Source organism: Arvicanthis niloticus, chromosome 1, assembly GCF_011762505.2.
Source record: "Arvicanthis niloticus isolate mArvNil1 chromosome 1, mArvNil1.pat.X, whole genome shotgun sequence".
NCBI lineage: Eukaryota > Metazoa > Chordata > Mammalia > Rodentia > Muridae > Arvicanthis > Arvicanthis niloticus.
This window is the reverse complement of record NC_047658.1, coordinates 143,773,570-143,801,165: the sequence shown is the minus strand read 5'-3', so window position 1 is coordinate 143,801,165 and position 27,596 is coordinate 143,773,570. Positions and strand designations below refer to the sequence as shown.

Below are 27,596 nucleotides of genomic sequence, written 5' to 3'. Positions count from 1 at the left end.
CAAGATTCTTTCTTGAAATCCAAAAGAAGCCAGGTTTAGTGGTACGTACCTTTAATCCCAGCAGTTGGGAGGCAGAGGTGAGACCCTGTCTCAAATAACTAAATGAATGAATGGATGAATGAGGAAGGAAAGAAAGATTTGACTTTAATAATTTTGAACATTTTAATCTTCCTTGTACCAGATTGCTCGTCAGAGTTGAAGCAGGGAATGAGGGTAATTAAGAAACAGGTGCCAGGTAACAATGTTTGATCCACACCTTTTATTTAGTCTTCCATTCTAAGAGAGAAGAGGCAAAAATCTCTTTCTTTAAATATAAAGATATAGGCATGTGGGGTGAGGCAGGTGCTTTCATATCTAAGCCTTCTTACTCCCAGCCCTATATCATGTAATTTTGATGAATTGGCAGGTTTCTGCAATGCTGTTCATTCATGATGTAAGGATCAAGTTAGCATCTAGACTGCTTAAAAAAAAAACTAACAAGTAAACTGATTGATATATATTAACTACTTCATTCTACTTGTGATTAAGACTAGAACTTGAGGGGCAAGTGGGGTGGTTCAGTACACGCTGTGCACACCTGACGCATGAGTTCGCTCTCAGGAACTCACAAGGGTGTGTGGAGAGAGCTGACTTAGAGTTGTCCGCTGCGTACTCCTCACCTACACATCACACACACAGTAGTACATGGAAAACTCAAAACACAGTAGAAAAGAACAGAGCTTTACTGTAACTCATATTCTCTGTATTATATATACATACAATTGGTGAATTCTTTAGGAACAGGAAGTAATGGGAATATGTGTGAAAGATTTGAGTTTTGTAAGCAAAAATCATGCCAGGGGAATCTAGTAAATCTGGACTAGGGAGAATTTCAGGAACTCTTTGGATGCTGGATGAAGAGCTGGAAGCAAGGCACTTAGTGTGTGATTCAGCTAAGAGAGGGTAGCACTGAGACTGTCATGTCCTGAGTTTGCATGGAGCCAGCTTGAGGAGAACCTGGTGGTGAGATGGCCCATGCTGTCACAATGAATGGCTTTTGAGTCAGATGGCAAGTCTCTGGGAACAGGTATGTTGGAGCTGGATGAGGAAGGGGACAAGGACAGGAAGGATGGGGCTGTAGCTCAGTGGTAGAGCTCTTCCCTCTTATGTCTTGAGGTCCTGGCTTTCATCCTCAGCACTAGGGGTAATGGTGGAGTGGAGGAGTATGTGTGAAAGAGTAAGACTGGAAATAAGATTCAGTTTGTTTGTTAGTACCCATTTGTATTTTGTTACTGCGGACGTTGGTGTTTGCTACAACAAAGGATCTCAACATTACCCTTCAGGAATGTTCCTCCTCTAACAAGTGTAATGTGTGCTCAACCCTGTTGGAAACTAGTCTGCTAGGAGTTGCCATGTAAGATCTTTGCTTACACACTTCTTTTTCGCTTCCTTCCTTCTTTCTCCTCCTTCTCCTCCTTTTTAATAGGTTCTCTGTATGTCACCGCTGTAGTCCAGTATGCACTGTGTACAGGTTTCCTCACACTTGTGACAATGCTTCTACCTTTAGTCTCCCCAGCTGAGCTTGAAGGCAGGTGCTACAGTGCTTACTGGTTACACATTTACTGTTTTGTAATTTTAGATTTCACATGAACATGAGTTCTTGTGGGTTCATGAAGACATCTGTCTACAAGATGCTTAATCATGCCAGTGGTGCGTGTGTGTGTGTACACGCTGTTGGGTTTGACTGAACCCAGCATGATATGCATGATAATTATGTGTTCTACCATTGAGCTGTACCTCCAGCTCTACACCAGTGTTCTTGATATTTAACACAATTTTCTAGTTATATAGCAGCAAGGAAAATCCATAAGTTTCTATTTGAACAGTATAAGTGAGCAAATGCGAAGAATGATTGGAGTTACTATTATATATATATTATATAGGCCATAAACACATACATATGTACTCTAATGGAAAACCTTATTAATTAAGAAGTTCTAAGGTTTAATATAACAAATGTGCATTCTTGAGTTGAGGGCATCTTTTTGTGGCAAGCCAGCTATGAGAGGGGTTTGCTGCTGTGCTGGTGAGACTGTGGTACAAGCCTGGCACTATGCTAATGCAAGCTGAGCTCCATGAGCTTGTTTAGTGAAAGACACAAGTAAATGGTTCTGGAGTGAAACATACATGGGTTGAAGGATGAAATGTTGGCGATTATAATCTGTTGAATGTTACTGGTTGGTGTAGTAATGGTAAAATATGAACACCAAAGAGAGGGAGAGGAGACAAATAGTAAAGAGAGGGAAAGGAGTCTGGTCATTTGCTTTTCACTGTTGTGAGAAATCAGTGTGGGAGGAAGCAGAGGAAGAATGAAAGTGGAGTTCTGTGCCTTCTGTCCACTGTGTTCATCAAGTGTCTACATGCCTGCCCCATCTTAGACGCCAGACATGGTCTCACTGTCTCACTTGGAATTTGCTCTAGATAGGACAGGGATGGTAAATAAATGAGACAAATATTTTTATCCATTTGATAAAATCCAGGGAGTAGTGAGCTGGCCCAATGGGTAAAAATGCTTGCTGAATAAGTCTGGTGACCTGAGTTCAATTTCCAGACCACACATAATGATGTAAAAAGAACCAGCCACACTGAATTGTCCCCGGGTTGCACATGTGCACCATCATCCATGAGCCTACAGAACACAGTAATGAAAGTAAAGTGATTGTTTTAGAAAGACCAAGCATGATACTGTCGGCTTTTAACTATAGAACTTGGCAGGTACAGGCAGAAGGATTGGGAGTTTAAAGCCAGCCTTTGTTTACCTAGTGAATTCCAGGTCAGCTTGAGGCACAGGAAACTTTAACTCTTCCATTCTCTCCTCTCTCCATCTGTTTTTAAGTATGAGGGAGGAAAGAGTGGGAAATGACCTATCTCAGCGATGGTATTTAGAGTGAAGCACAAAGGATGAGAAGATGTCTGGGGCTTTGTTTGTTGAGATGGGGTTTCACTGTGTGTTCTAGGCTGGCTTTGAACTTAAGATTCCCCAGTCTCTGGTGTCTTACATAGAGTATTAGGATTGCAGGCATATACCACCATGCCTGGTTTTTAAATTTTTTAATTATAGAAACTTTTAAACTTATAAAAATATGGAAAAGTTTAATGACTTCTCCTGGCCTCTGCAGGCACCAGGCATGCACTCATTGCCCATACATACAGTCAGGTAAAACACCCATTCTTAAAAATAAATGCAGCTTTTAAAAAGGGAGGTGGGGAGAAATGGCTTGTATAAAAGATTTGGTGCAAAGTAGTAATGCACAATACAATATCTACAAATCTTGAAAATATTCTATGCCCAGAAAGGATGTCAATCACACAGAATTTCACTCATCTGAAATTGCAGAAGAAAAAAATCTACTCAGACGCAAAGAATAGTGATGACCTAGAACTGAGTGGTTGAAGGAAGACAGAACGTGGCTTCTAATTGGTTAAATATATGAAGTTTGTGATATGTGAATTATATCTCAGATGGAAACTATTTCAATTTCTATGGAGATACTTTATTTAGTTTTAAGAAGCATTTTCTGTCATCCATTTTTGTTAAATTCCTAAGCTGATTTCTGAGTTGCTTGCAAGACTGAGCCAAAAGGATCTGAGAGTGGAAGTGTTGGACCAGAAATGCCCTGGGCAGCTGGAGTCCTAGCAGGGGCTTTAGCAAGAGCTGGTCTGAATGTATTTAGAAGCACAGCATGGTCACTACTCTGGCTTTCCCATCATTTGTTGCAGGAAGGAGCTTCCTGGCGAGGGCGAGCTGGAAGCTTTGCCCTGCTTACTAGCACTTGCAGGTCATTGCCACTTTCAAATATTATTCGACTTCTGGATCAGACAGTGCATTCTAGACAGTAACTAAGAGATGCGCCAGGAGCAGATGGAAACGTTTCCACATGGCCAAGTTAGAACCATCAAGAAGTCTTCTCTTTTTCTTCTGTTGGAGTATTGTATATAAATTTTCTGTGGAAGAATCTTGAGGTTCTAATTCAGATTTATAGTGTCTTTACATAGGAGTATAAGTCTTTTAGGATATAATATGGAATGTTTTAAAGCATTTTGGTGTTGGCTAATGTTTTTCTCAAAGAAAAGGAATATTTCAGAGGGGTGCTAGGTAGTGAAGCAGGACAACAGGATAGCTCACATGCAGCTTCATAACATTTCAGTTACTAATTATATGTCCAGGAACTAAAATTTAGTAGTTTCCCTAAGAATAACCCTTTTTTTGAGACAGTATCTCATATAGTCCATCCCCAGCACATCCCAGACCCAGTCACTGTTGCTCATGTTTTAGGAAGGGTCTTGCTGTCCTGGGTAGGTTGGGTATACTCTGCAGGCCAGGGTGGCTTCAGACATGAGATCCTCCTACTTAGCCTCCCAAGTGCTGAGAGTTCAGGCATGTGCTGAACAGCCCATCTGGGACAATTTGTTTTGAGCCTGGATATATGCCAACCAAATGACTACATGGATAATAGCCTCCCAAGGGTTCAATGGACTGCTCAGAATACCACTGCACTAACATACCGCAGTGAGAGTCTGCAGCAATGAAAGCATCACTGGCCTGTTCCAGAATCACCCTTCATAATAGCAAAACAACATTCAGAGCCAAAGGCCTGAAGCTCTGTTCTCAGCACCCACAAGCAGCCATGTGACTCCAGCTCCAGGGGACCTAGCATCCTCTTCTGGCAGCCATAGGCACCTGCACACACATGGCAAACACACAGAGAGACATGCAGACATATACATTATAAAGTAAATAAGGAAACAGTCCTTCAGGAGCTTATGACTCGAACAGAGGGAAATAGATGGCCCTCAGAGCGTGGGACCCCTCTAGCCCACAGGAGTGCTCCTTCCTTCTGTCTGTCTTTCTCCCCCTCTTCCTCATCCCTCATCCCTAGTCCCTCATCCCTCTCCCTCTCCCTCTCTTTCTTGAGACACAATGTAGTCCTGGCTGTCCTGGAGCTCTCTATGTAAACTAGGTTGACAGTCTTTTTTTTTTTTTCTCCTGGGTCTTGAACCTGAGGACTTTATGCAAACTAAGCAAGTCCTCTGCCACTGAACCATACCTTTAATCATCCCTCACCCCCACAAGTTGTGTCTTTCAGGTGCTTCCTGTAGCAGATTCTCAGCTCTCAGGCATCAGGCAGTCACCAATCCTGCACCTTATCCTTTCCTTAATGGGGATGTTCCTAGGCTCATACACTTCGTACAGATCTCTTCCAGTGGCCACCTGCTGCAGCTAGATAAGATCGCTTCAGTGGTTCTTAAACTTTAGCAGAGGAATCACTGGGATGGGATGCAGAGTTTGAAGCCTGACTTCCACAAATTCAGATTAGTGGACTTGAGGATTGGGTTCTGGAACCCATATTCTTAGTTCCTACTTGCAGTTAGAGAAACGTCATCAATGTGTTCACTATTTGCAGTTTCCTTTACCTTCTTTGCTAAGGCTACCGCACTCTAAATGCTACTACTAAGACAGAGGCATTGTGTTAGACTAGCCTTAGGAAGTGTCTTAACTCCCCATGACTGATTTTGAAAACTCCAGAGTTTTACAACTCTTGCATTTATTTTCCTCTGGGGAAGCTGTGGTTATGTTGGTCATGAGAAACAGGTTTTATTTGTTCAAGAATGTCTCGAATATCTGTGACTTTTTCACTGCTCTGCTTGAAGACTTCCCCCTTGCCCATCTGGATAGTCACTGACTTACTCATAATCTCAGTGCATCCCCCACTCCCTGGGTTCGAATCGCCAGTAGAGATGACAGAAGCTTTTGTAGGATTTGGGACATGAAATAGTCAGTGGTGGTTTAGAGAAGTGATTCTGGCAAGACAAAAGTAAAAACTGCAGTTAATGTGAGTTAGTTTCCAGGGCATGTGTGTAAAATGTTTTGTAAGGATGTAGCTCAGTTGGTAGAGTGTTTGCTTAACATACATGGATACTTGGGTGCAGTCCCCAAGACTACAGAAAAGCAAGTATGGTAGTTCGTCCTAGCACTTGGGATATAAAGACAGAAGGAGCACAAGTTCAAGGTCAAAGCTAGAGAGGTGGCTCACTGGTCTAGAGAACTTAGGTTAGTTTCCCATTATCCACAGGATACCCACAACCATCTATAACTCTAGTTCCCGGATGATTTGACAGCCTTTCTGGCCTCTGAGAGTATCAGGTATTCACATGGTATACAGACATACATGCAGGCTAAACACTCACACATATTAAAAATAAACTTTTAAAAGTTTAAGATCGGGGCTAGAGCCATGGCTTATAGGTTAAGAGTACTGACTGCTCTTCCAGAGGTCGTGAGTTCAATTCCCAGCAGCCACACGGTGGCTCACAACCATCTATAACGGGATCTGATATCCTCTTCTGGTGTGTCTGACATACGAAAAATAAATCTTTTTTTAAAAAAAAAGATCATCCTCAGTTACATAGCGTTTGAGGCCAGCCTGGTGTGTATGAGACTCTGTCTTTAAATTTAAAAAAAAAAAAAAAAAAAAAAAGATCAGTATTAGATTGAAGTATTGCATTGGAAAAGGGAAAATTGGTTTCTGTAATACAAAGTATGGAACGTAGTGCTTGTGCAGGTGAAAGCAATAATAGTTAGGGTCTCACTTTCCTAGGGAATGGCCACATTTCTCATGTTCTCAGACGCCTGTGCTATGCTCAGTGAATATGCTCAGAGGCATGCATGGTTTGGTACATACTGGTTTGTTTGTTTGTTTGTTTGTTTGTTTTTGAGATAGAGTCTTCTGCTATAGTCCAGGCTGGCCTTGAACTCATGATCCTCCTTCCTCATTCTCCAGTGCTGTGATTACTGGAGTGAACCACCTTGGTCAGCTTTGTCCACACTGTTTTGTTTCCTTAGATGTTGCCTAAGAAAACGTATTTAACATGTTTTAGGTCCCTCTAATATACTCTAAGGTAGAAGATTAATTTGGTCTCTATCCTCATGGAAATTATAATGTAACGGGTAGGGAAGCATAATACTCAATAAAGCCCAAGAAGAGCTATGGTGTTAACAGGGGAAGTGTTTGGAGAGAGAAGCGCAGGGAGTTATGCATGGATCGGAGGGGCACCTGATCTAAAGGTTCAGTAAAGATCCATACAAGAAAATGACTTTGCAGCTGAGACCTCAAGACTTAAGGATTAACTATGGGGTAGGAGAGATGGCTCAGTAGTTAAAAGGCACTGGCTGCTCTTCCAGAGGATCTGGGTTTGATCCCCAGCATCCACGTGGTAGCTCAAAACCATATGGAGTATAGTTCCAGGGGATCTGATGCAATACCCTGGCCTCTGTGGGTGCCAGGGCATAAGTGTGATATACACACATACATGCAGGCAAACACTCGTACAAATAAAAGAATTCTCCACTATTGGAGAAAGGAATGCTTAGAGGTTAGCAGGAACACTATGTCCTTGGCATCTGTGGCAGGAGTAGTCAGGAGACCCACTGGATCTGATTAGAGAGGCTACTGAGCAAGGAGCAGCAGCTGCTTTAGGGAAGAAGTAAGCAGAGACTTTGTAGTTCATAGTGATGTTTTTATACTTGAGCCAAAAGGCAATGGAAGGTCATTGGAAGCTTTGAAGTCAGGAGTGTAGGGTATGGTTACATGTTCAGATTAATGTTGGGAAATCACTACTTCAGCTTCTCTCTCTCTCTCTCTCTCTCTCTCTCTCTCTCTCTCTCTCTCTCTCTCTCTCTCTCAAGCATTGTTGGATTCTAGGTAGAAACCAGTGAGGAAAGGGGTTATGTAGCTACTCAGCCTGAGTCAAGGAACGAGATAGGGGTTTGGATCAGGGCATGGGGACCAGTGGGGACAGGACTTACAGTAAAAGTGTGTTTTGGAGCTTGAATTGTTAGAATTTAGTGAGAAATTGATTTAGATAGATAGATGATAGATAGATAGAGGGGAGGTGGGGTTGTAGGGGGAGGATGAATACGAATTTCTAGATTGAATCAGGTATATATAAGAGGCCTTTGTTCTTTGCTGTGTTTTAATGTGCAGTGTGTGAGCCCACATGTGGATGGATGGATGTATATGTACATGTGTGCAGGTTCATGGAAGTTAGAGGTTGATGTTACCTGTCTCGATTATTCTCCACTTTATTTATTTATTTATTTATTTATTTATTTATTTATTTATTTATTATCTCCACTGTCCATATTTAGGCAGGATCTGTCACTCGAGCCCAGAGCTTCCTGATTGTGCTGGTCTAGCTGGCCAGCTTGCTCTCGTGATCCTTTGCCTCTGCCTCCTAAGGGTTAGGATTACAGGTGGCCACCATGCTCACCAGGCATCTATATGGGTGCTGGGGCTCTGGCCTTGGTTCCCATATTTGTATGGTATGCATTTTACCCACTGAGCCATCTCCCAGGTGGTCTTTATATTGACATTTAAGGAATGCTAGAGAGAAGCAGATTTAAGTGGAAGATCAGGAACTTAGGTGACGTATTTTATTTTACTCAAATTCCCACTCAAATTTTGCTGAAAGTTGTCCTGCAAACCACAGGAGGGACACACTGTGTTACTTAGCGTTTCTCATTCCCTGCTGTTTCATAGATACCGCCTGTCCCCTCGTTAGATGGAATCCTTTGTCAGAAAGTACTTTGCCGATCTTGGAAAGGGGATAAATATTTTCCTCAGTGTTTCTGACTGACTTGTATGTAAAGGCTTCTGTTATCTTCACTTTGGATAGTGCTGGGAGTGAGTTAATGTTTCTTTATTGCAGAGCAGCATTTTGCTTTCACACGAGGTGGAGCCTGACACACATTTCATTCATTTCATTTCACTTCTGCCTCTTTGCCACCAGCCTTTGTCTTTTGCACATCTCATGTTTCTTGAGTTGGAATTAAGAGGTAGGAATAGACCTTCCGTGGGGATTACTGATTTGATCCTTGAGTGTGGACTGCATGGCAGATGTAACTGGCTGCTGTAGAAAATACCTATGGGAAGCCCATTTTGCCTGCAGTTGTTGCAGATCTGTTTCTTTTACTCCCTGTGATCAAAACAATGGTCTAGGGATGAGAATTTACTATTGTTCATTCCTACCCAGTTGTAAAGATAGGCAGCACAGAGAGACAAATTCTTTGTCTTTGTAGCCATGCTGGAAAGAATGAATAAGACCCCTTCAGTGTCTCCTTATCCCCACCCTGGCCTTTGCTCACTCCAAGCTTCAAAGCAGTGCCTGGCTTATACCACTGAGTTGCTTGTAATATAATGTGGTTACATTAGCAGCATTTTTACTTTTTGGCAAAAGAAATGTTTACCATCTTTCTAAGGCTGTTTATATTGTTATTGAACAATAGCTATAGTGGTTCAAAGACTGGGTTTCAGGGAAGGAAGTAAAGAGATTGAATAGGCAGGAGGCACTTTTGTGTGCTCATTCTGTAAAGTGTGTGGGCTTAGCTGAGAGATGGACTTTTCTGCTTTCCTCCTTTGTTTTTCCTGCTGCTGCTTCATCTCCATGTTCTTCGACCTCCATCTCTTCCTTCTACTATCCTTCCTCTTCTTCTTTTTCCTTATCTATTCTCTCTTTCCCGTCCCTCCTTCCCACCTTCCCTCAAGACAGTAGAAACTGGTGGCAACTTTTACCAGGAACTCACAGACTCAAGACAAGAAAAATTATTTTTTTAATTTGGGCCTTATTTTGGAATGCCAAATTGAAAATAACTTCTAGTCATGGTGGCACACACCTTTAATCCTAGCAAGTGGGAGGCAGAAGCAGATCTCTGTGAAGCCAGTCTGGTCTACATATTGAGTTCCACAATAGCCAGGGTTACACAGAAAGACCTTGTCTCCAAAAAAAAAAAAAGCAAAAGAGAAAATAATTTTATGGGAATTTTGTTGTTGCTGTTGTTTTTTGTTTGTTTGTTTTTCTGAGAGATGGCATTTACTATAGCCTTGGCTTAAGAGGAATTCACTGTCTAGACCAGGGTAGCCTTGAACTCACAGAAATCCTCTTGCTTCTGACTTTCAAAGTGCTGGTATTGAATCCATGAGCCACCATGATCTGCATTTTGTGTGTGAGAGAGAGAGATTTAAAATACTTTCTAGAGTAATAATGTTAATATGTCATAGCCACACCCACACTATGCTACTTCATCTAGATTTGGGTTTTTTAATTTACATACCCTGTCCAATATTGTTACATATGCTTATTTTCAAATTGGAGTCCCTTTGATGCCAGGAAAACTATCATTGGCTCTGTTATTAGAAGAGACAAAATTACCTTCTGTCATCAGAGCCAGCCTTTACAACTAAAACCCTGAGGTCACCATCAGGAGCAGGGAAAGATTGTGGAGCAATATTTATTTTGTTTGTCCTATGTACTTCCAAAAATTATTAAAGAAAGGGAAAAATAACAAATGGGTACATTCTCCTTTTATGAGTTTCTCTGTGAGTAGCTCAAATTCACAGAGATCCCTCAGCCTCTGCCTTCCAAGTGCTGGGTTTAGACACATGTACTATCACCCCCAACTGGTTACATTCTTTTACTAGCATAATACTTAATCCTATCCCTCCTTCTCCTCCAGACCCCCAACACTTGCACCTCCCAACCTTATATGGTCTTTTCCTTCTCAATAAGTCAGAATCTAACAGTGCTGACTACATTGATTGAGTGCAGGTCCCTTCACCAACAATGAACAGTTCCCCAAAGAAAAGTGATTCTCCCTCCTGGTGCAGCCATCACCTGCCAGCAGCTGGTCAGCTAGGCCTGAGGTCTTGAGAGTGCCTCTTCATTAGAGGACATATACTTACTAGCTGCCATGGGGACTGTGAGTATAGTGCAGGGATCTTTTTTTTTATGAAGGAAACCAGATGCAGTTTTGATGCTTTGTTCTTAGATATTTCAGTGTTGTATGTAAACATGGCTGTGGTTGGTAATCTTCAGTTTTCAATTGGAAAAGCCATGCCTCAGGATACATTGTGTTCTATATGCTTCAGTTGGTACAATGGGCTTCTGATACAGCATTGTTCCCTAGGAAAACCATTCTAATTATAGAAACTGCTACTTTGTTTCAGGTCGGTCTTCTCTCTTTCCCTTTGAAGACGCCTTCTTGGATGACAGCCATGGTGATCAGGCCTTATCATCTGGCTTAAGTTCTCCCACTCGATGTCAAAATGGGGAACGAGTGGAACGCTACTCTAGAAAGGTGTTTGTTGGAGGCCTTCCTCCTGACATCGATGAAGGTACCACATGCATTCATTAACAACTTTATAAGAGCTGGACTTTTGTGCATTGTGTCACCAGACCTTGACTCTTCTCCAAGTCAGCATAGTAAACACATGCTGAATGTGTAATAAAATTAAACTATGGCAAAGCTAGCTTAAACTATTGTAGTTCTCATAAGCTTTGGATGTGCTATTTTAGACATACTGCATTAAAGTTGTAGGTGGCCAGAAGTTCATTTTCCTCTAACTATCCTCATATCTGTGCTTACATTGTCTGTCAGTTAGATTTTTCTTTAAGGTAAATTTCTTACTATTGCTGAGGGAATGACAACCTACACTCAAGGAGTTACAAGGTCACAATCTTCTCCTTCCAGTCCAAGAAGATAAAGTAATTGAGCATCAACCTTTGTATATATCTTAGTAAAGAAGGCGGTATGGAGACACAAGAGAGACAATTGACTTTAATACTTTTCATCACCAAACAGAGCTGTTATGCTTGTTCCTTATCGATAGAATCATTTCTCTCTAAAATAATCCTAGAGATTCTATACAAGGGGATTCCATGCAGAGGAGATTGTATACGGTTCAGTTCACATGTATTAACTTGGGGTGATATGCATATGCCACAACAAATGGAGGGCAGAGGACAATTTGTAAGAGTTTCTTGCTCCCATGTGAATCCCAGGGATTGAACTCAGGCTGTTAGGCTTTGTGCCAACACCCTTTTTGCACTGAGCCGTCTCTTCTGTCTGTGAAATTATATTTGAAACACCTTCTGCATCTTTACCTTTTTTTAAAATCTAAAAATACAGAAACAGTCTCAGTTTTGGAAATATGTTTTACTTGACATAAAGATTACCTAGAACTAGATTTTTCTTCCAAGTTTCTTCTTAATTTTATTGGCAGTAAAAGATAAGGAATTGGAGTTAGGAACATACTTTTCATGATTAGACACTAATAACCAAATATGCTCCCTGCAATGGTGTTTTACTCTGCAGATTTTACTTCTGAAGATACTTTAGAAAAGTTCCCCGGGGGCTGGAGAGATGGCTCAGTGGTTAAGAGCATTGTCTGCTCTTCCAGAAGTCCTGAGTTCAGTTCTCAGCAACCACATGGTGGCTCACAACCATCTGTAATGGGGTCTGGTGCTCTCTGCTGGTATATAGGTGTACATGCAGATTGAACACTCATATACATTAAATAAATATAAATAGATCTTTTTTTAAAAAGAAAGAAAAGTTCTCAAAAGAAAATAAATGCAAAAAGTGGGGTGGGGAGATCCCTTAATGAAAAGATATATTTTATGTTTCTCATGGGTGCAGGTTCCCCCCTTTTACTAAATTCCTTCTTTGTTTTGTAGATGAGATCACTGCCAGCTTTCGCAGGTTTGGACCACTCGTGGTGGACTGGCCTCATAAAGCTGAGAGCAAGTCGTACTTCCCTCCTAAAGGTAATGGACTCAAGATGTCCCTCTGACTGTCAGACGCCAGACAGTTCCAAATAAGACAGTCTTACAAGTCTTGAAATAGCCATTGGCCCTATTATAGCCAAGACTAAGGAAAATAACAATGATCATCATCATGTATGAGTTTCCCTTGGAGACACTTCCCCAGGAGTGCACTGTTTTGATGACCCTGATTTTATTAACAGTGAGATTTTTTTTTTTTTTGAGTCTGTTATAGAGGAGCTTTTTGCTAACTTTATAGTTTCCTAGGGATACCAGCAATGGTAAAATGTAAAACTTAGCTTTATTTGTATTCCTATAGCTGTGTGGGGTTTTTATTTTTAAATAAATCTCACAATCCTGGGGCTTGGGAAAGCTAGTGGCTGAAGAATGACTGTGTGCAGTGTGCCCATTATCCACAGCTGAATGCTAAGTGGCTTGGCCCGTTGGGAGGTGGAGAATTAGCTAGCAAAAGAGCCTTCCCAACATCCTGCTTCTCTTAACTTGTGGGAGGTTCTCCCACTAAGCTCCGACAAATATACTGCCTTGTGCTCAGAGTTCATTGCTTCTGCAGAATCCAGGGAATGTCTATGCTGGCGTTCACTTTGGGTGTGTTTTAAGCATCTGATAATAGAGTACTTTGGATTGAAGAGAATGGGCTTCTCTTTCCTCTGTTATGTTCTGCAGCCTGGGTTTCAAGGGTGGCATTCATCTTGGAAAAGGACTTGTGATAATATTATCTGTGTAACATTCCTCATCACAAAAGGAGGAAGTCAGCATCCTTGTCTTTCTTGAGCCCTGTGCAGGAGTCAAACTTGAGCTTACACTAGGGAAGCCTCTGGCTTCCTGCTTTGCCCAGTTCATTAGGTTTCCTGTTCACTTAGCCATCTCTTCCATTGCTCTGTAACCCATGGAAAGAAGCTAGCCACTACAGGGTTACTTGTTGCTGTTAATATCTTCTGTTAATTGTTTTTCAAGACAGACCTACCTCACTTTGTATTACAGGCTGGCAGAATACTCAGCGTATTTTTGCTTTAGCCTCTCATGCTAGAGTTACAGGCACACAACAGTATCTGGCTCAGAACATTTTTACCTTTTGAAATTAAGCTTATTTTATCAGAAGAGATAAAAATCATTGTACTGATTATTTCAGTAGAAGAATGTGTTCCCTACCTTGTGTTACATGAACTACACTGTGTAAAGTTGTATATGTAAAGATGTTTTCAGGCCAGGTGTGGTGGGACATCCTGTGATCCAGCATTTTATCAATGAATGAATGTGCTTATCACATTATGAAATATGTCATACACTTTATAAAATGACACACATGAAAGGTGTGTCTAAGAGTGATAGTTACAAAAGCAGCCATACTGAGAAGATTATGAAAACCATTCTTGCATAAAGTTGTCAAATGGTCATTGGAGGAATAAAAAGGAAATTTATTATATAGTCACATTCAAATAATCATTCAAAGCATATATCTGTGAGAAATACTTTGCTAAATGTCCTTTTTATAATATGTAGATTTGTTTAAATTTTTAAGTTTAACATATGTGTATTACATATAATATATGCTGTTTTATTATATATTTCCCTAACAATGTTAGCTTATTTCTGTAGCAGACCTACGTTACCATTAATGAGCATAGTTTTATTTATTCAAGTCTATAGAGAGCTATTTTCTCTCATAAATTATGCTTCAGTTAGTATTATGTTTTTATCTTTTTTTTTTCTTTCTGAATTTTCTTTACAAGGAGAAAGATGCTGAGGATGTAACCAGGGCCTTCTGTGCACTGGGCAACAGCACTGACTTACAGTTCTGTCTTTATCTCCTCGGGTAAATTCCTGTTCCCATTCTTAGTACTTGCTTAATAAAACTCAGTCTTGCTGATAGTCTAGGAAAATTATTCCTTTTCAATTTTTGCCAATTTTATGGTTAAAAAAGAACACTTTTGGAGTTATTTTTAACCTTCTTTGCTGTCACATTGATTTTCTTATTTTGTTAAACAAATACTTTTCTTGATACCTTTTAGGTATCTGAGTATTTTTGTAAAAACTTCTTATATATGAATGACTTTTGTCCTTTAGATAGTCTGTAGTAGCTCAGGTTGGACTTGAGCTTACTTTGTAGCTGAGGAAGACCTTCAACTACAGACATGAGTCACTGACCTTAGTCTTCTGAGGTCAAGCCCAAGGTTCCATGGATTCTAGCAAGCACACTCTCAGAAGCCCATATGGTTTTTCTTTTAAGTACTGTGAACTATGTTTGAAACATCTGCACCCACTTATCATTTACTTTTCAGTGATATTTAATGTTTTTTGCAGTGCCAGTAAAATTACCAATACTTTTCTTTATGTGTTTTTGTTTGGTTGGTTTTGTTTTTTTTTTTTTTTGAGACAGACAATATGTAGCTTAGCTGGCCTGGAGCTCCCTGGTGAGCCAGGCCTAGTGATACAGGTCTGTAATCATAGCTACTGAGGAGTCTCTGGGAAGAGGATTTGCAAAGTCAAGTTTGATTCTCTCTCAAAATAAAAAAGATGAAAAGGGCTGGGATGAAACTGAGAAGCATGTCCCTTGCCTAGTGTGGCCTGCACCACAATAGCATGGTATTACCAAAGAAAGAGGGGGGCAAAGGGAGGGAGGGAAGACAAGGAGTGGTGAGGGACAGGGCCCTAGTACAATCGGGATATAGGGTGTAAATGTTTGTGTCCAGGAATCTCTGAAGGAGTCCATGTTAGGTCTTGTGGGGGATCTAGAGAAGACACCATTCTCGATTTTAAATGACTGCACTTTCTCAAACATATTCAAAGATACAAATGCAAAACTTTGAATGGTAAAGTGTGACTCCTGGCGCTAGATTTATGGGGCTCATGTATTGTACGGCCCCTGGTTGGTTATTTAACCTTTCTGTGCCTTAGTTTGTATCACCAGCAAAGAAAGAATAAAATAGTACCTATTTCATGGCGCTGTAATGAGGATTCAGAGGAGTAAATTCTGTGTTTATAACATGGTATTATAAGTGATGATATTTCTTTTAAACTATGAACCAATCTGCAGTCCATATTAAGGGAACAAAATTATTCTAGGCATTCAGGAGAGATTGCTGTGGGATTCGTAAAATCCTGACCTCTGGAGATAGGTGGAAAAAGAAAAGGTAGAAAATGCCAGGGCACAGTGTGATCATTTTTATTTTTGTTTAGATTGGCTGTTTATGGTTAGCCAAGGCAATAAGTCACTATTTTTTAATCTCATTTAATTATCCAATTTTTCAAGGTAGGCACCTATCTTATTTATTCTTCTATTGCTTTGAGGAGACACCATGGCCAAGGAAGCTTATAGAAGAAAAGCATTTAATTGGCTTGCTTACAGTTTCAAAGGGTTAGTCCATGATCATCATGGCAGAGAGCATGGAGGCAGGAAGGCAGGCATGGCACTAGAGTAGTAGCTGAGAGTATATCTGATCTGCAAGCATCAGGCAGAGAGAGACTGGGTCTGATGGGGGCTTCCAAAACCTCAATGCCCAAGCCCATAAAACACCTCAAGGCCACACCTACTTTAACAGGGCCACACCTTCTAATCCTTTCCAAACAGGGTACCAAGGATTCAAACATGAGCTTGTGGGAAGCATTTTCATTCAAATCACCACACCACCATATTATTCCCGTATTATAGACGCAGAAATAAGTTGAGAAGAGAGTGATTTGTCAAAGGCTAAAACAGCCTGCTCTTTGAAGTCAAAGGCTTTCCTTCTTCTCTCCACCAGACAGGATTTCATGATGCTAGATTAGATTTAGAAGTACGCTATGTAGCCAACCTTGAACTTCTGATTCTCCTGCTCTACCTCCCAGGTGCTGGGAATTATAAATGTCATGATGATGATGTAATCCAGGGCTTCATGCATGCTAGAAAAGACTCTACCAGAGGAGCTACATCTTGGGCATCTCCCCCTATTTGGGGGAGAGGAATTTTTGAGACAAGGTCTTATGTAGCCCATTCTGGCCTTGAACTTTATAGGCCCCTGAGGTTGACCTTGAATTCCTTAGGTACTTTGATTACAGGCTCATGTCAATATACGTAGCTGTGAGTCCATAGTTCTTAGTTGTGTTGTAGTAGTCTCATTTAGAAATAAGAATTTTGGCTGGAGAGATGGGGTTAAGAGCACTGACTGCTTTTCCAGAGGTCCTGAGTTCAATTCCCAGCAACCACATGGTGGCTCACAACCATCTGTAATGGGATTCAATGGCCTCTTCTGGTGAGTCTGAAAACAACTACAGTGTGCTCACATATATAAAATAAGTAAATCTTTTAAAAAAAAATAAATAAATAAGGATGTCACAGAGATAGACATGTTCAAGATTGCCTTTAAGGCCGAGTAAAGTCAGAGCTTTGATCTTATATAAGCTGAGTAACTTATGTTCACAAATATGAACTATAGACAGACTACCTGCAGGGAACTCCTGTTCCACACCTTGATAGAAAATTATTAATCTTCCCAAATTTTATCAAAAATGAGGATAATGATTATGCCGTTAAGCTTCATTGTTGTGAAGGGACAATATGCCCAAGATAACTCTTACAAAGGACAATATTTAATTGGGGCTGGCTTACAGTTACAGAGGTTCAGTCCATTGTCGTCATCGTAGGAAGCATGGCAGTGTGGACAGACATGGTGCTGAAGGAAGAGCTGAGAGTTCTACATCTTGATCTGAAGGCAGGCAGGGAAGGTCAATCTTCTTTAGGCAGCCATGAGGGCTTCTCCTCCACACTGGGCAGAAATTGAGCATAGGACCTCAAAGCCCACCGCCACAGTGACACACTTCTTCCAACAAGAGACTCTCTCCCACAGCCAGCCAGGAGGAGGGTCTCTTTTCCACAGTAGGCACAGCTTGAGCAGTAGGAGCCCTCACCTACACAGAGACAGTTCCTCCAACAAAGCCATACCACCTAAATAGTGCCATTTTTCATGAGCCAAGCATATTCAAACCACACATATGCCTTCATGTGTTTTCTTATGCTTAAACAAGAAATTGCAGGTGGAATATTTTGCTTAGTACCCAGGTATCACTGAAGGATTGTTTGTTTGAACAGAGGAGTGGTTTTCTTGGTTAAGTTATGAAGACAGCAATGAGATATTATAAGAATAGGGGGAAAGAGATTACTGGTTCTGGTGATGGAGCTGGTGGTGATGGTCATGGTGGCAGTAGGTTCAATGGCAGGGTGTGTTGAAATTCCTTCCGCTAAATGATATGCTGATTGGATTGTTGATCAGAGGGAGAATCAGATTGTATGTTGATGATGTGATGTACAGTTTGGTCTGACCTCATCTCTGATCTGAGAAGAGATTCCTAATGGGTATTTGGTTTATAATCAGGCCTTGGGGAGTAGAGACAGGGGTTGGAATTGCATGTGTCTTGAGTCATCTTTTTTTGAGAAGGGAGAGGAAAATGAACAGATAAGTTAAGTTTATAGCAACGGTTACTAAGACCATGAAATAGATGGCTATGGCCTTCTTGTCATACCTGGTATTATAACTACCCAATAAGTGGACAGAGCAGTAGAGCCAAACAAAACAATATCTGGCTTTCATTGAGCAGGTATTACTTTATGAGCAATAAGAGTGATGGGGCCTCATCAGCAGAACTCATCAGCATCTTTGTTTCCTTGTAGGCTTTAGTCCCATACACCTATCTGTACACAGGGCCGTGAGCATAGCAGCTGAGATCAGTCTGTGTTCACATTTCAATCTCGTCTCCCCACAAGCATCTAATGACTTTTGTTGGCTGCTTCACATATTCCAAACCCTAATTTATTTGCTTGCTGGCAATTTAGCCCATTAGTAATAATACTTATGTTCATGTATTCTTGTCTGTGTCCTTTTCTTTCAAGTTGTTTCCTTTAGGCTAAATTAGAAGGTACTTAACTAGAGATGAAAATCTTAATGACCCCGGATTTGATGTCACATGGTTTCCCAAAGCAATCTCTTTGTGAAGTTTATGCTAATTTTGACATCTGCACCAAGTGTTCTCTTTAGTTTCAAGTCAGATAAATGGCACATTGCAGCTGTGAACTTACCTTTTCACTTCTTTGTTCAGCAAATAATGGACCTCTGCAGAAGCCAGGGCCATACTGGTATGAATCATGTGCCTGAAATGGTTCAGTTGATCCAACCTGATTGTCTGAATCTTGGCTGCTTCCTGCTATCACTGCCCATCTTAGTAGAGTCTCCTGTGGGAGCTTAGGGTGATCTTGAAGTCCTGATGGCTTTGAGTTATATTACAGATATGCACCACTGTGCCCAGCCCTACTGTCTTTTGAACAGGACAGCAGAGCAGTGGTACTTCTTTTTGTCTGAAACTTTTCACCCAAGTTTCTGAAGAGGATGCTTGCTTTCTTCCTTCATTCAGGTCTCTGCTTAGATGTCACTGTAACAAGTCTTTCTAACTTCTATATCTAAAGTAGCCACTCCTCTACCCCCTACTTCTCCTCCTAGTTCTTTTGTACCTCAGTGTATGTTTCTTTGAAGAACCTATCCTCTGCTTTCCAAACTAGAATGTAAGAGCCATGTTTCGTTCACTGCTCTGTACCTCCTAACCCTGGCACATTTGCCTCAAATATTTTTTAAATGAATAAACTACAGCTTTGCAAGTGATGAACAGTTTCATTACTTGCTCAGAGAATAGAAGTCCTCACGTCCTAGAACTAGAAAGTTCCTTAAAGATCATCTTAGTCTAACCCAATCTTCATATAAAGCTGAAATAGAAAGAAGAGAAGTGTCTTTTTATTAGTATGCAGTTTTTATTAGACGGACTTGAACCTGGAACACCAATAGTTGGTATTATTTTGCCTAGTAGATAAAGGAAGTGAATTTTTCATTTATTTTTGCTTAGAAGGGAAGGCATGCCTAGGCTATATAACCTTGTCCTCTGTTGTTCTCACAGAAGCTGAAGCCTTTCCAAAGAGCTGCCTTAAGCTTGTAGTAGGTCTGAGTTGTCTTTTGTCCATAGATTAACTATAGGATTCTGCCTCCTTGGTGCTAACTCACCATTTATGTACCTGGACGAGATGCCTTAAAGTTGAGTTCTTTGCCTGAACAGATCACAGATACTAAGGTGCTAGCTCAGCTCAGGGGCATGGCTCTAAGTGACAAGAGGAGTACAAGAAGAGCTTTGCTATGAGCAGGTTGCATGGAGGTTGGAGGAGGTGGCAGGCAGCTCAGATGTGTACACTGGGAGCTAATTCTCTATTGCAGTTTTCTTCTTCGAGTCAGCTCAAATGTTCTCATGTTTCTACTTGAGTTCCAGAGAGAAATCTGATTAGTCCAGTTTGCGTTTTAAGACTTGGCTATATAGTAAGTTATCCCCAAGGTAGAACCCTGGATTTCTTGACTGCTTAATAAAGGAAAAAGCTTGGTCTTGCTTGTTGAGCACAGAGCTGTGAGTGTTCCATCTAGGAAGATAACTTGGCCCAACAAATGTAGTGGTAGACATTTAGTATAACCTCTCTCAGTGTCTCCTGGAGAATGTCTCTGTCCAGTGTTGCTGTCTCTGGAGCTATAAAAATGTCTCCCCATCCTGGACTTTCTCTCCTCTCTGCACAAAGCAGCTGCTACTGATGCTGCTACAATCTAACCTCTTGGGAGGGATGGAACCTGTGGGACCACACAGAGAATATAGCCATAGAGAGCAGTGGTTCTACACCGTTGTTGGCAGAGGCTTCTGGGCAAACACAAGGGCAGGAGATGGCCGTGTACCTCTGAACCCCTCCAGAATCTGAGATGCCAGCAATGGAGGAGGCTATAATCCACAGCTTACTTGGGCAGCTGGTGCAAGTTTTGTCAGTCCGGAGCACAGGTCCAGGTACACAGAAGTGGACACGGGCACTCAGTGTAATACAGAGTGACTCAGGTGAAGACTCCCTTCCACTTTCAGAAAAGCATGTACATCTTTAAAAAAAAAAAAAAAACAAAAAAACAAATATTTTTATTCTTTTTTTGTGTCTGTGGTTATTTTTTTGTGTCTGTGTATGTGTTTCTGTGCTTGGGTGTTCATGTATCATGTATGTCCTGGTGCCCCAAGAGGCCAGACAGTTGACAGCTGCTGTGTGGCTGCTTAGAATCAAACCCAGGTCCTCTGGAAACATCAGTCAGTGCTCTTTAGTACAGAGCCATCGCTCGAGCACCAAAAGCATATGCTTCTGAGCGGCTGTTTCAGCTGCAATCCTGGAGTTTTCTATGCTACAAAAGCTGGCTTGCCTGCTGACCTTGTGACTAAGCCATGCAGTTGTGCTGGTTTATGTAATACCAGCATGATTTGTGAGCCTGGCATAAGGCAGGCCACGTGGATTCAGATCCACTCTGAACCAGCCAGCTAAGGTGATACTGTTTGAGGGACAACAAAGGGACAGACATAGGTCATTGAGTCGCTATAGCAGGCTGGAGTGTAGCACCTATTTCATTTTCCTTCAGTTGGTCTAAAATCTGACTTTGGAAAGACAGGTTTGCAAATGTCATTTTTTCCCCTTGTAGATAATTTGAATGGAAATAAGTCAGTGTTGTTCTAGTCTCAGATTCCAAGTTTTTTCCCCCTTCTGTGCTATGTAATCTGATCAGTCAGGAAGCCTAGTGAATTTAGCATGGATTTAATCTTTCACACTCTATAATAAATACTTTGAGTAATATTCTTTTATTTTCCTTTCATAAATGTAGGTCTTGGCTGACAGTACTAACACTCTGGTGAATTATGAATATATTTTAATATTTTATATACTTGCATTTTTCATTCCAGGGAGTAGTTTTCTTGTGAAAACATTGAAACTGCACTGTACTGCAATGAGGTGATTTTTTTTTTTTTTGTCTTGTCCTGCTTAGACAGATGGAGCAGCTTCTATTTTTACTTTTAGACCATAGTACATTCCCACTTAGGCTTTTTATTAAACACCTGTCTTCTCAGCATTGTACTAAAGTCGAACTGTGAACTTGGTTTTTGTGAGCCATTCATAGTTTGGGGAACTGTATAAGAAGGAGAACAGCATTCAGGGCATGTAAGCCACAGGACAAAGCTTGAGCAACTACAGAAATAGAGACAGTGTGCACAAGGTCACAGTGGCACATGCTGTGCCTGGGCAGAGGTGCTAGGAAAAGGCAGGTGCCTAATCCAGAGACATTGTAAGTACTGCTCACGAGGACTCTATTTGAAAGAAAGCACCTTTCAAAAACTGAAATGAAATGCAGATTTGGCAGGTGAGGGAGAGAGGATGTTCTAGTTTTGATCTGGACTTACAGGGTTTTGGTGGGACCAAGACTGAAAGTATGACCAAGAAAGAGTATATTAGGTAAAAGGATTGGAAATGGGAACCTGGGGCTAGGGGAATGACTCAGTCGATAAAGTGTTTGTCATGTAAGCATGAGGGCCTGTTATCTGTCCACAGAAGCCACATAAAAGATGAGGTGTGGTGGCAGATGCCTCTTATCCCAGCATGGGAAGGGGGAGACAAGAAGATCCCTAGGGCTTGTTGGGCAGCCCAACCGCCAAGCTTCAGGCCAGGAGGAGGCCACCCAAAGTTGACCTGTGGCTTGCACAAGTGCACACAAGTGCGCGAGTGCACACACACATGTGCGCACAGCATGCATATTCATACCCACCCAGGGGTGGAGAGAAGAGTTGGAGGAGGGGAAACAGCTATGAGGAACTGTAAAAATTATTGAATGCTAACAGTGAACCTGGGTTGTCCTCTAAATAGAATAGGTCCCAATAGTCTTGAGGGGAAACGTTATAGAGAGAAAATGTATTGTCAGCCAAGTCAAGAACTAATCTCAGGACATTAAAGTCAGAGGAGAAAAGAGTTTAGTTTCAGAGCTTAGGCCTGAGGACATGACTGACTGAGGGACACATCTGCTGAAAACATAGCTGACCAGTTGTCTGAGGGTGGAGGAAAAGCAACAAATATGCAGGCAGAGGTGCAACAGGTACTATTTGGCATTTAGCATTGAGTAATTTAATCCCTGTATCTCAATGTACTCATCTGAGGGAGTGCCTCTCGTTGGGTTTTTCAGATTAGATAAGACAGTACACACAAGCCCCAGCACAAGTCTTAGGATTAATAGGTGTTAAATAATATGCCCTCCATGAAAATGTAATACAGAGTAATAAATCACCCAACTGGTTTGGTCAGTTCCTTCTAAACTCCCAGCCTGGTCTCAGTTTTCCCTGGTCAGGTGCTTATTAGAACTGACAATGACTTGAAGGACAGACTGGCAGACTTCACAAGGCCCTCTTTATGAAGAGAATGTGTATTTACACAATCAGCTTTAATGACTAACTCTCCACGTCACTGCCCCAGACTGCAGAAAGTGCTCCACCAACCTCTATTTTGGGGTGCTTCTTCTCAGTCATCTTGTTTTCTTGTCCTTTACCAACTGCTCCCACCCTTGCTCACCCACAGCCAGCCCACAAGAAGCAGTTGTTAGTGTAGTAAGAAGCAGAAAATGGGCTGAAACCAATGTGTATTTGAGCTCCAGGAAGTAAATATAGTCTGACCCCAAGTGGCATGTTTAGGAATCCAGGAAGGTGAGCAAATGCACTTGCAGGGCCAGCTCTACACTTGAGCAGGGGCGTTGTCTTCTGTCAGAGTCTCTGTATTTTCACCTGCACACATGTAAGATCTGGCTGTGGCCTCAGAATGTGCTTCTGACATCTCTATCATCTCTTGCTTACTAAAAATAATCTTTCTTTTCTCTGTAAAGCTCAATTTCTAAAAACATGTTTAAAAAACTGATTTTTTTTAATTTTTAATGCAGTTTCCTTTTTTAAGGACTTAATTTATTTTTTTTTCAATTTGTATGTATGTATGTGTGTCACATGTGTGTGCCTATGGAGGTCACAGAATTTCTTGGAGCTGGAGTTACAGGTGATTGTAAGCCACCCTCAGTGCTGGAAACAGAACCCCAGCCCCTCTGGAAGAGCTGCAAGTGCTCTTAACCACTGAGCCATGTCTCCATTCCCTAATGTTCTGTCTGTAGGTGAGAGCTCTCTACTTGTCCCCAACGAGCTCATTGTATATTAGTGGATAAGTTCCTGTGCCTAGGGCACATAAGAGTTCAAGCCATTTTAGAGTTGTGGTTTTCTAGTCCAACAGGAAAATAAATGAGAGTGCTAGGTCTTCTGTGCTCTAGGCAGCAGGCAGGGGATTGCTGGTGTGACTCATTCACTCCAACTTCGAGTTCTAACTTAGAACTCACTTGCTTCTTTACACATGAGTCTGAACATGGCCTGTTCTCTTTCCTGAACTTGGAATGGCCTTGCTTCTTGGGAAAAAAAAAAAGTCCTCTCCAGCTAGATCTGGCTTTTACTCTGTAAGGTCTCTGGATTGGACAAATCTGCTGTAATATTTCTTACTAGTGTTCTGTAGGACATACCCAGACCACCACACTGTCCATGAAAACAGTCATTGTTTACATCCTTACATACAGAAGACATAAATCTTGGTTTTTCCAGGGCAGGGTCCTTCTTTGCTGTTTTTCATCTTTGTAGAGCCAATGCATACCATCATGCTTTGCACCTCCTAGATATTTTTGGTTCTCTTGAAATGAATCCAAAGACAAACCTCCTGAGGCAAACCAGGTAAGTCCTCTAACCTGAAATTCAAGGTCAGAGAGAATGTTTGAAACAGACTGCTTGTGTTATTTAAAAAAAAAAAAAAAAAATTGAATCCAGGCAGCTCGGGCTGGAGGTGCCCTTCAGAGCTCTCTAGGAAGGGTATTGGTGGTTGAGAGTGTGGGTTTTGTGAAGTGAGAGAGAGTCCTCTGCCTATCCAAGGCTTGGGCCTGTCTTTCTGGGGCTACTCTGACCTGATCAAAAGTCTGTATGTTGGTCACCATTTTATAAATACAAACCAGGACACAGCCCCACACACTGGAATTTTTTTTTTCTCATTTGTGGCTATTACTTAAAACAAGTAAATCACCAGTAACATTTTAAAGGCAAATACAGGACAGGGCAATAGGCCAGATGACATGATTCTTGGATTTAGGAAGTCTTCCTGGACCTCCAAGGCCTGGCACCCATGACCATTTAGTTGCTGAGTGTATCCACCAGCTCTCATAGGCTGTCTGATGCTCCCAGTGAAAGAACCAGAGTCTAGGCTGAAAGTAAGTAGTGCATACTGCCCACAGAGACGAACGTTACAGAGACTTGGCCTTGCTAAGGAGTCTGCTGTCCTGACTAGGAGAAAGGGACCCAGAAGATGGCCATCTCCAGACCTACTAATGGCAGGAAAGGGATGAGCTGTTGAATGTCGTCATGGCCTTTGTATGTGACATCTGGCCAGAAAGCCACAAAAACAACTACATAAATGGGTAGAAGGAAGTGCCTGTTGTGAGGGGTGGCACTGATGTCCTCATGGAGAAGAAGCCTCAACACAGCTGGAGTTCTGTTCTTCGTGACAGGCATTACACTAGAGAACAGCAAATCTAGCCTTTGTGCAGACTCAGTACATATCCAAAGATAGCATCTTCTAACTTCATAGTTCTTAGAGACTTAACAAATTTATGTTATTTCCTGTGTCTTCCGCTCAAGCACCATTTGAATCAATTCTTTGAGGAAGAGATGAAATAGTTTTCCCTTACATCTCCTTGAAGGCATCGTCTATGAACAAGCAGTAAGCAGTTCTTTGTAACTTGTGCAGCAGCAGCCAGCCTTAAAGCAGCCTGTTCTCACTGCAGAGAGGGAACACAGGAAACTTGCTTAGGTTGTGTCTAGTGTGGCTCAATCAAAATTCCTGGGTGATAGAACTCAAGAACTTGTTGCCTGTTGTTACTTGGTGCCAAGAGCCATCTAAAAGTCATTCTCACATTTGGAAAAAAAAAAAGTTAGAGGCATGTTCTTAGTGATATTGAAATTAGTTTTAGCTTCTTTTTACATGTTGATAATGGGTAGCAGTGACAGCTCCAGATCTGGATTAGGTTTTAACTCCAAATTCAGCCCCTAGCTTTGAATCTGAGAATCCCTGTGGACAGGATAATGACAGCCCGAGTTTACCCCATGGAGCCTGTGGGTGAGATAAGTCAGTGAGTAATGCTTCCCAGCCGTGTTTCTAACACCCAAGGCCTGGTAGTTATGGTAGTAAGCTTGGTAGTAATTACTATTTATATGGGGGATAAAATACTTAAAATTATAATATGAAAGATATTTAAGACTGCAGGAAGATTTGTATTTGAAAAAACAACCAAGAATGTTTTAGAGATAATTTTTAATATGTTCTCAGACATTTAAAGAAAAGTCCTATTAACTAAACTTACCCTTCAAAAACCTAGCCAAATAAAATGGAATTGTACCCTTATACCTTCCCATTCTTTATCCTTAAGAAAATCACACTGCCAATTCATACTTATCTAAAAATCCCTCTGTGTTCCAAGCCTGCACTTCTAACCTATTTGGTACCAATGGGAAGTGAGGAATTTCATTCTAACTGTTCTGTATATAACCAGGGTCATGACAGTACCACAAGTTCCTCCAGAGCCCACCTCTTTTCCTTCAGACTGGCTCTGAGCTGAGGGCTTCGCATTGTTCACTATGTCTTAGAAGCCCCCATACACCTCAATTGTCATTTCTGAAACTGGAGGCATTTTATGAACTCTTTCCCACCTTCTCTTCTATTAGAATCAGTGTATCTGGTTTTATGTTGAGGTCTTTGATCCACTTGGACTTGAGCTTTCTGCAAGGTGACAAATATGGATCTATTTTCATTTTTCTACATACAGACCACCAGTTAGACCAGCACCATTTATTGAAGATGCTTTCTTTTTTTTCCATTGTATATTTTTGGCTTCTTTGTCAAAGATCAAGTGTTCATAGGTGTGTGGTTTTATTTCTAGGTCCTCATTTCTATTCCATTGACCAACCTGTCTATCTCTGTACCAAATACCATTCAGTTTTTATCACCATTGCTCTGTAGTATAGCTTGAGGTCAAGGATGGTGATTCCCCCAGAAGTTCTTTTATTGTTGAGGAATTATTTTCGCTACTCTGGGTTTTTTTGTTTCTCCGGATAAATTTGAGAATTGCTGTTTCCATGTCTTTGAAGAATTGTGCTAGGACTGTGATGGGGATTGCATTGAATCTGTAGATTGCTTTTGGTAGGATGGCCATTTTTACTATGCTAATTCTACCAATCCATGAGGAACAGTCAGCAGGCAGATTGGGAGGGGGATGATGACTAGACTGTAAAACAAGATTAAAGAATAATGAAAAAAATTAAATAAAATTACATGAAACAGAAAGTTAACACTTGTACAATAGTCTCATTTACAAAGCACTTTTACATATATTATCCAACAGGTTAATATTGCTGTAAGATAAAAAGTCAATTGTATTCTTCATTTTACAGAAAAAAAGACCTGAGGAGATTCAGATGTTTACTATTAGAATTCATGTTTCCACCACTTATGACCTCAAACCAGCCTCAAACTTAGTTATGCCATACAGTTCCCTGAACTGTTAAAAGGAATTTACACAACCAGTACTAGGCCAGCCTGTTATATCCATACCCTGTCTCAACAAGGAAATATCACACACACACACTCTTAAAAAAACTAAAACAAAACAACCCCCCACCACTGGCTATGTCCATGGAAATCCTTCAGTTAGTATTGATGTTTGCTGGTCCAGGTGAAGAGAGTAAGTGGCTATCAGTATTCCCTGTAGATGGAACATTTGTATCAAAATCCTCTCCCATCCCCACCCAGGGCTCAGAGAACATCTATCCATGAAGACAAGGCTGAAAGAATATAAAGGCCAGAGGATGGAGAAGGGGGCTGTGACTACTGTCTTTGGAATATGACATGGTCACTGCACACACGAACTCACCACAGCTTTGGTGACCTCATAGGACTAAGTCAGTGAAAATTCCAGCACACCTCAGCTAACAGATGAGGAGCTGATTTTCTATGGGAGTGTAGCCACTGG

General features: G+C 41.2%; 1 protein-coding gene across 8 annotated transcripts in view; it reads left to right on the top strand.

Moving 5' to 3' along the window:
• Positions 1-27,596, top strand: part of Cpeb3 (cytoplasmic polyadenylation element binding protein 3) — a 180,199-nt gene that overhangs the window by 104,302 nt on the left and 48,301 nt on the right. For all 8 annotated transcript variants that reach the window (XM_076919705.1, XM_076919747.1, XM_076919738.1 and 5 more), the window contains 2 exons: positions 11,043-11,210; positions 12,553-12,642. In XM_076919705.1, the coding sequence (XP_076775820.1) occupies positions 11,043-11,210; positions 12,553-12,642 (258 nt within the window). The remainder of the gene's footprint in view (positions 1-11,042; positions 11,211-12,552; positions 12,643-27,596) is intronic.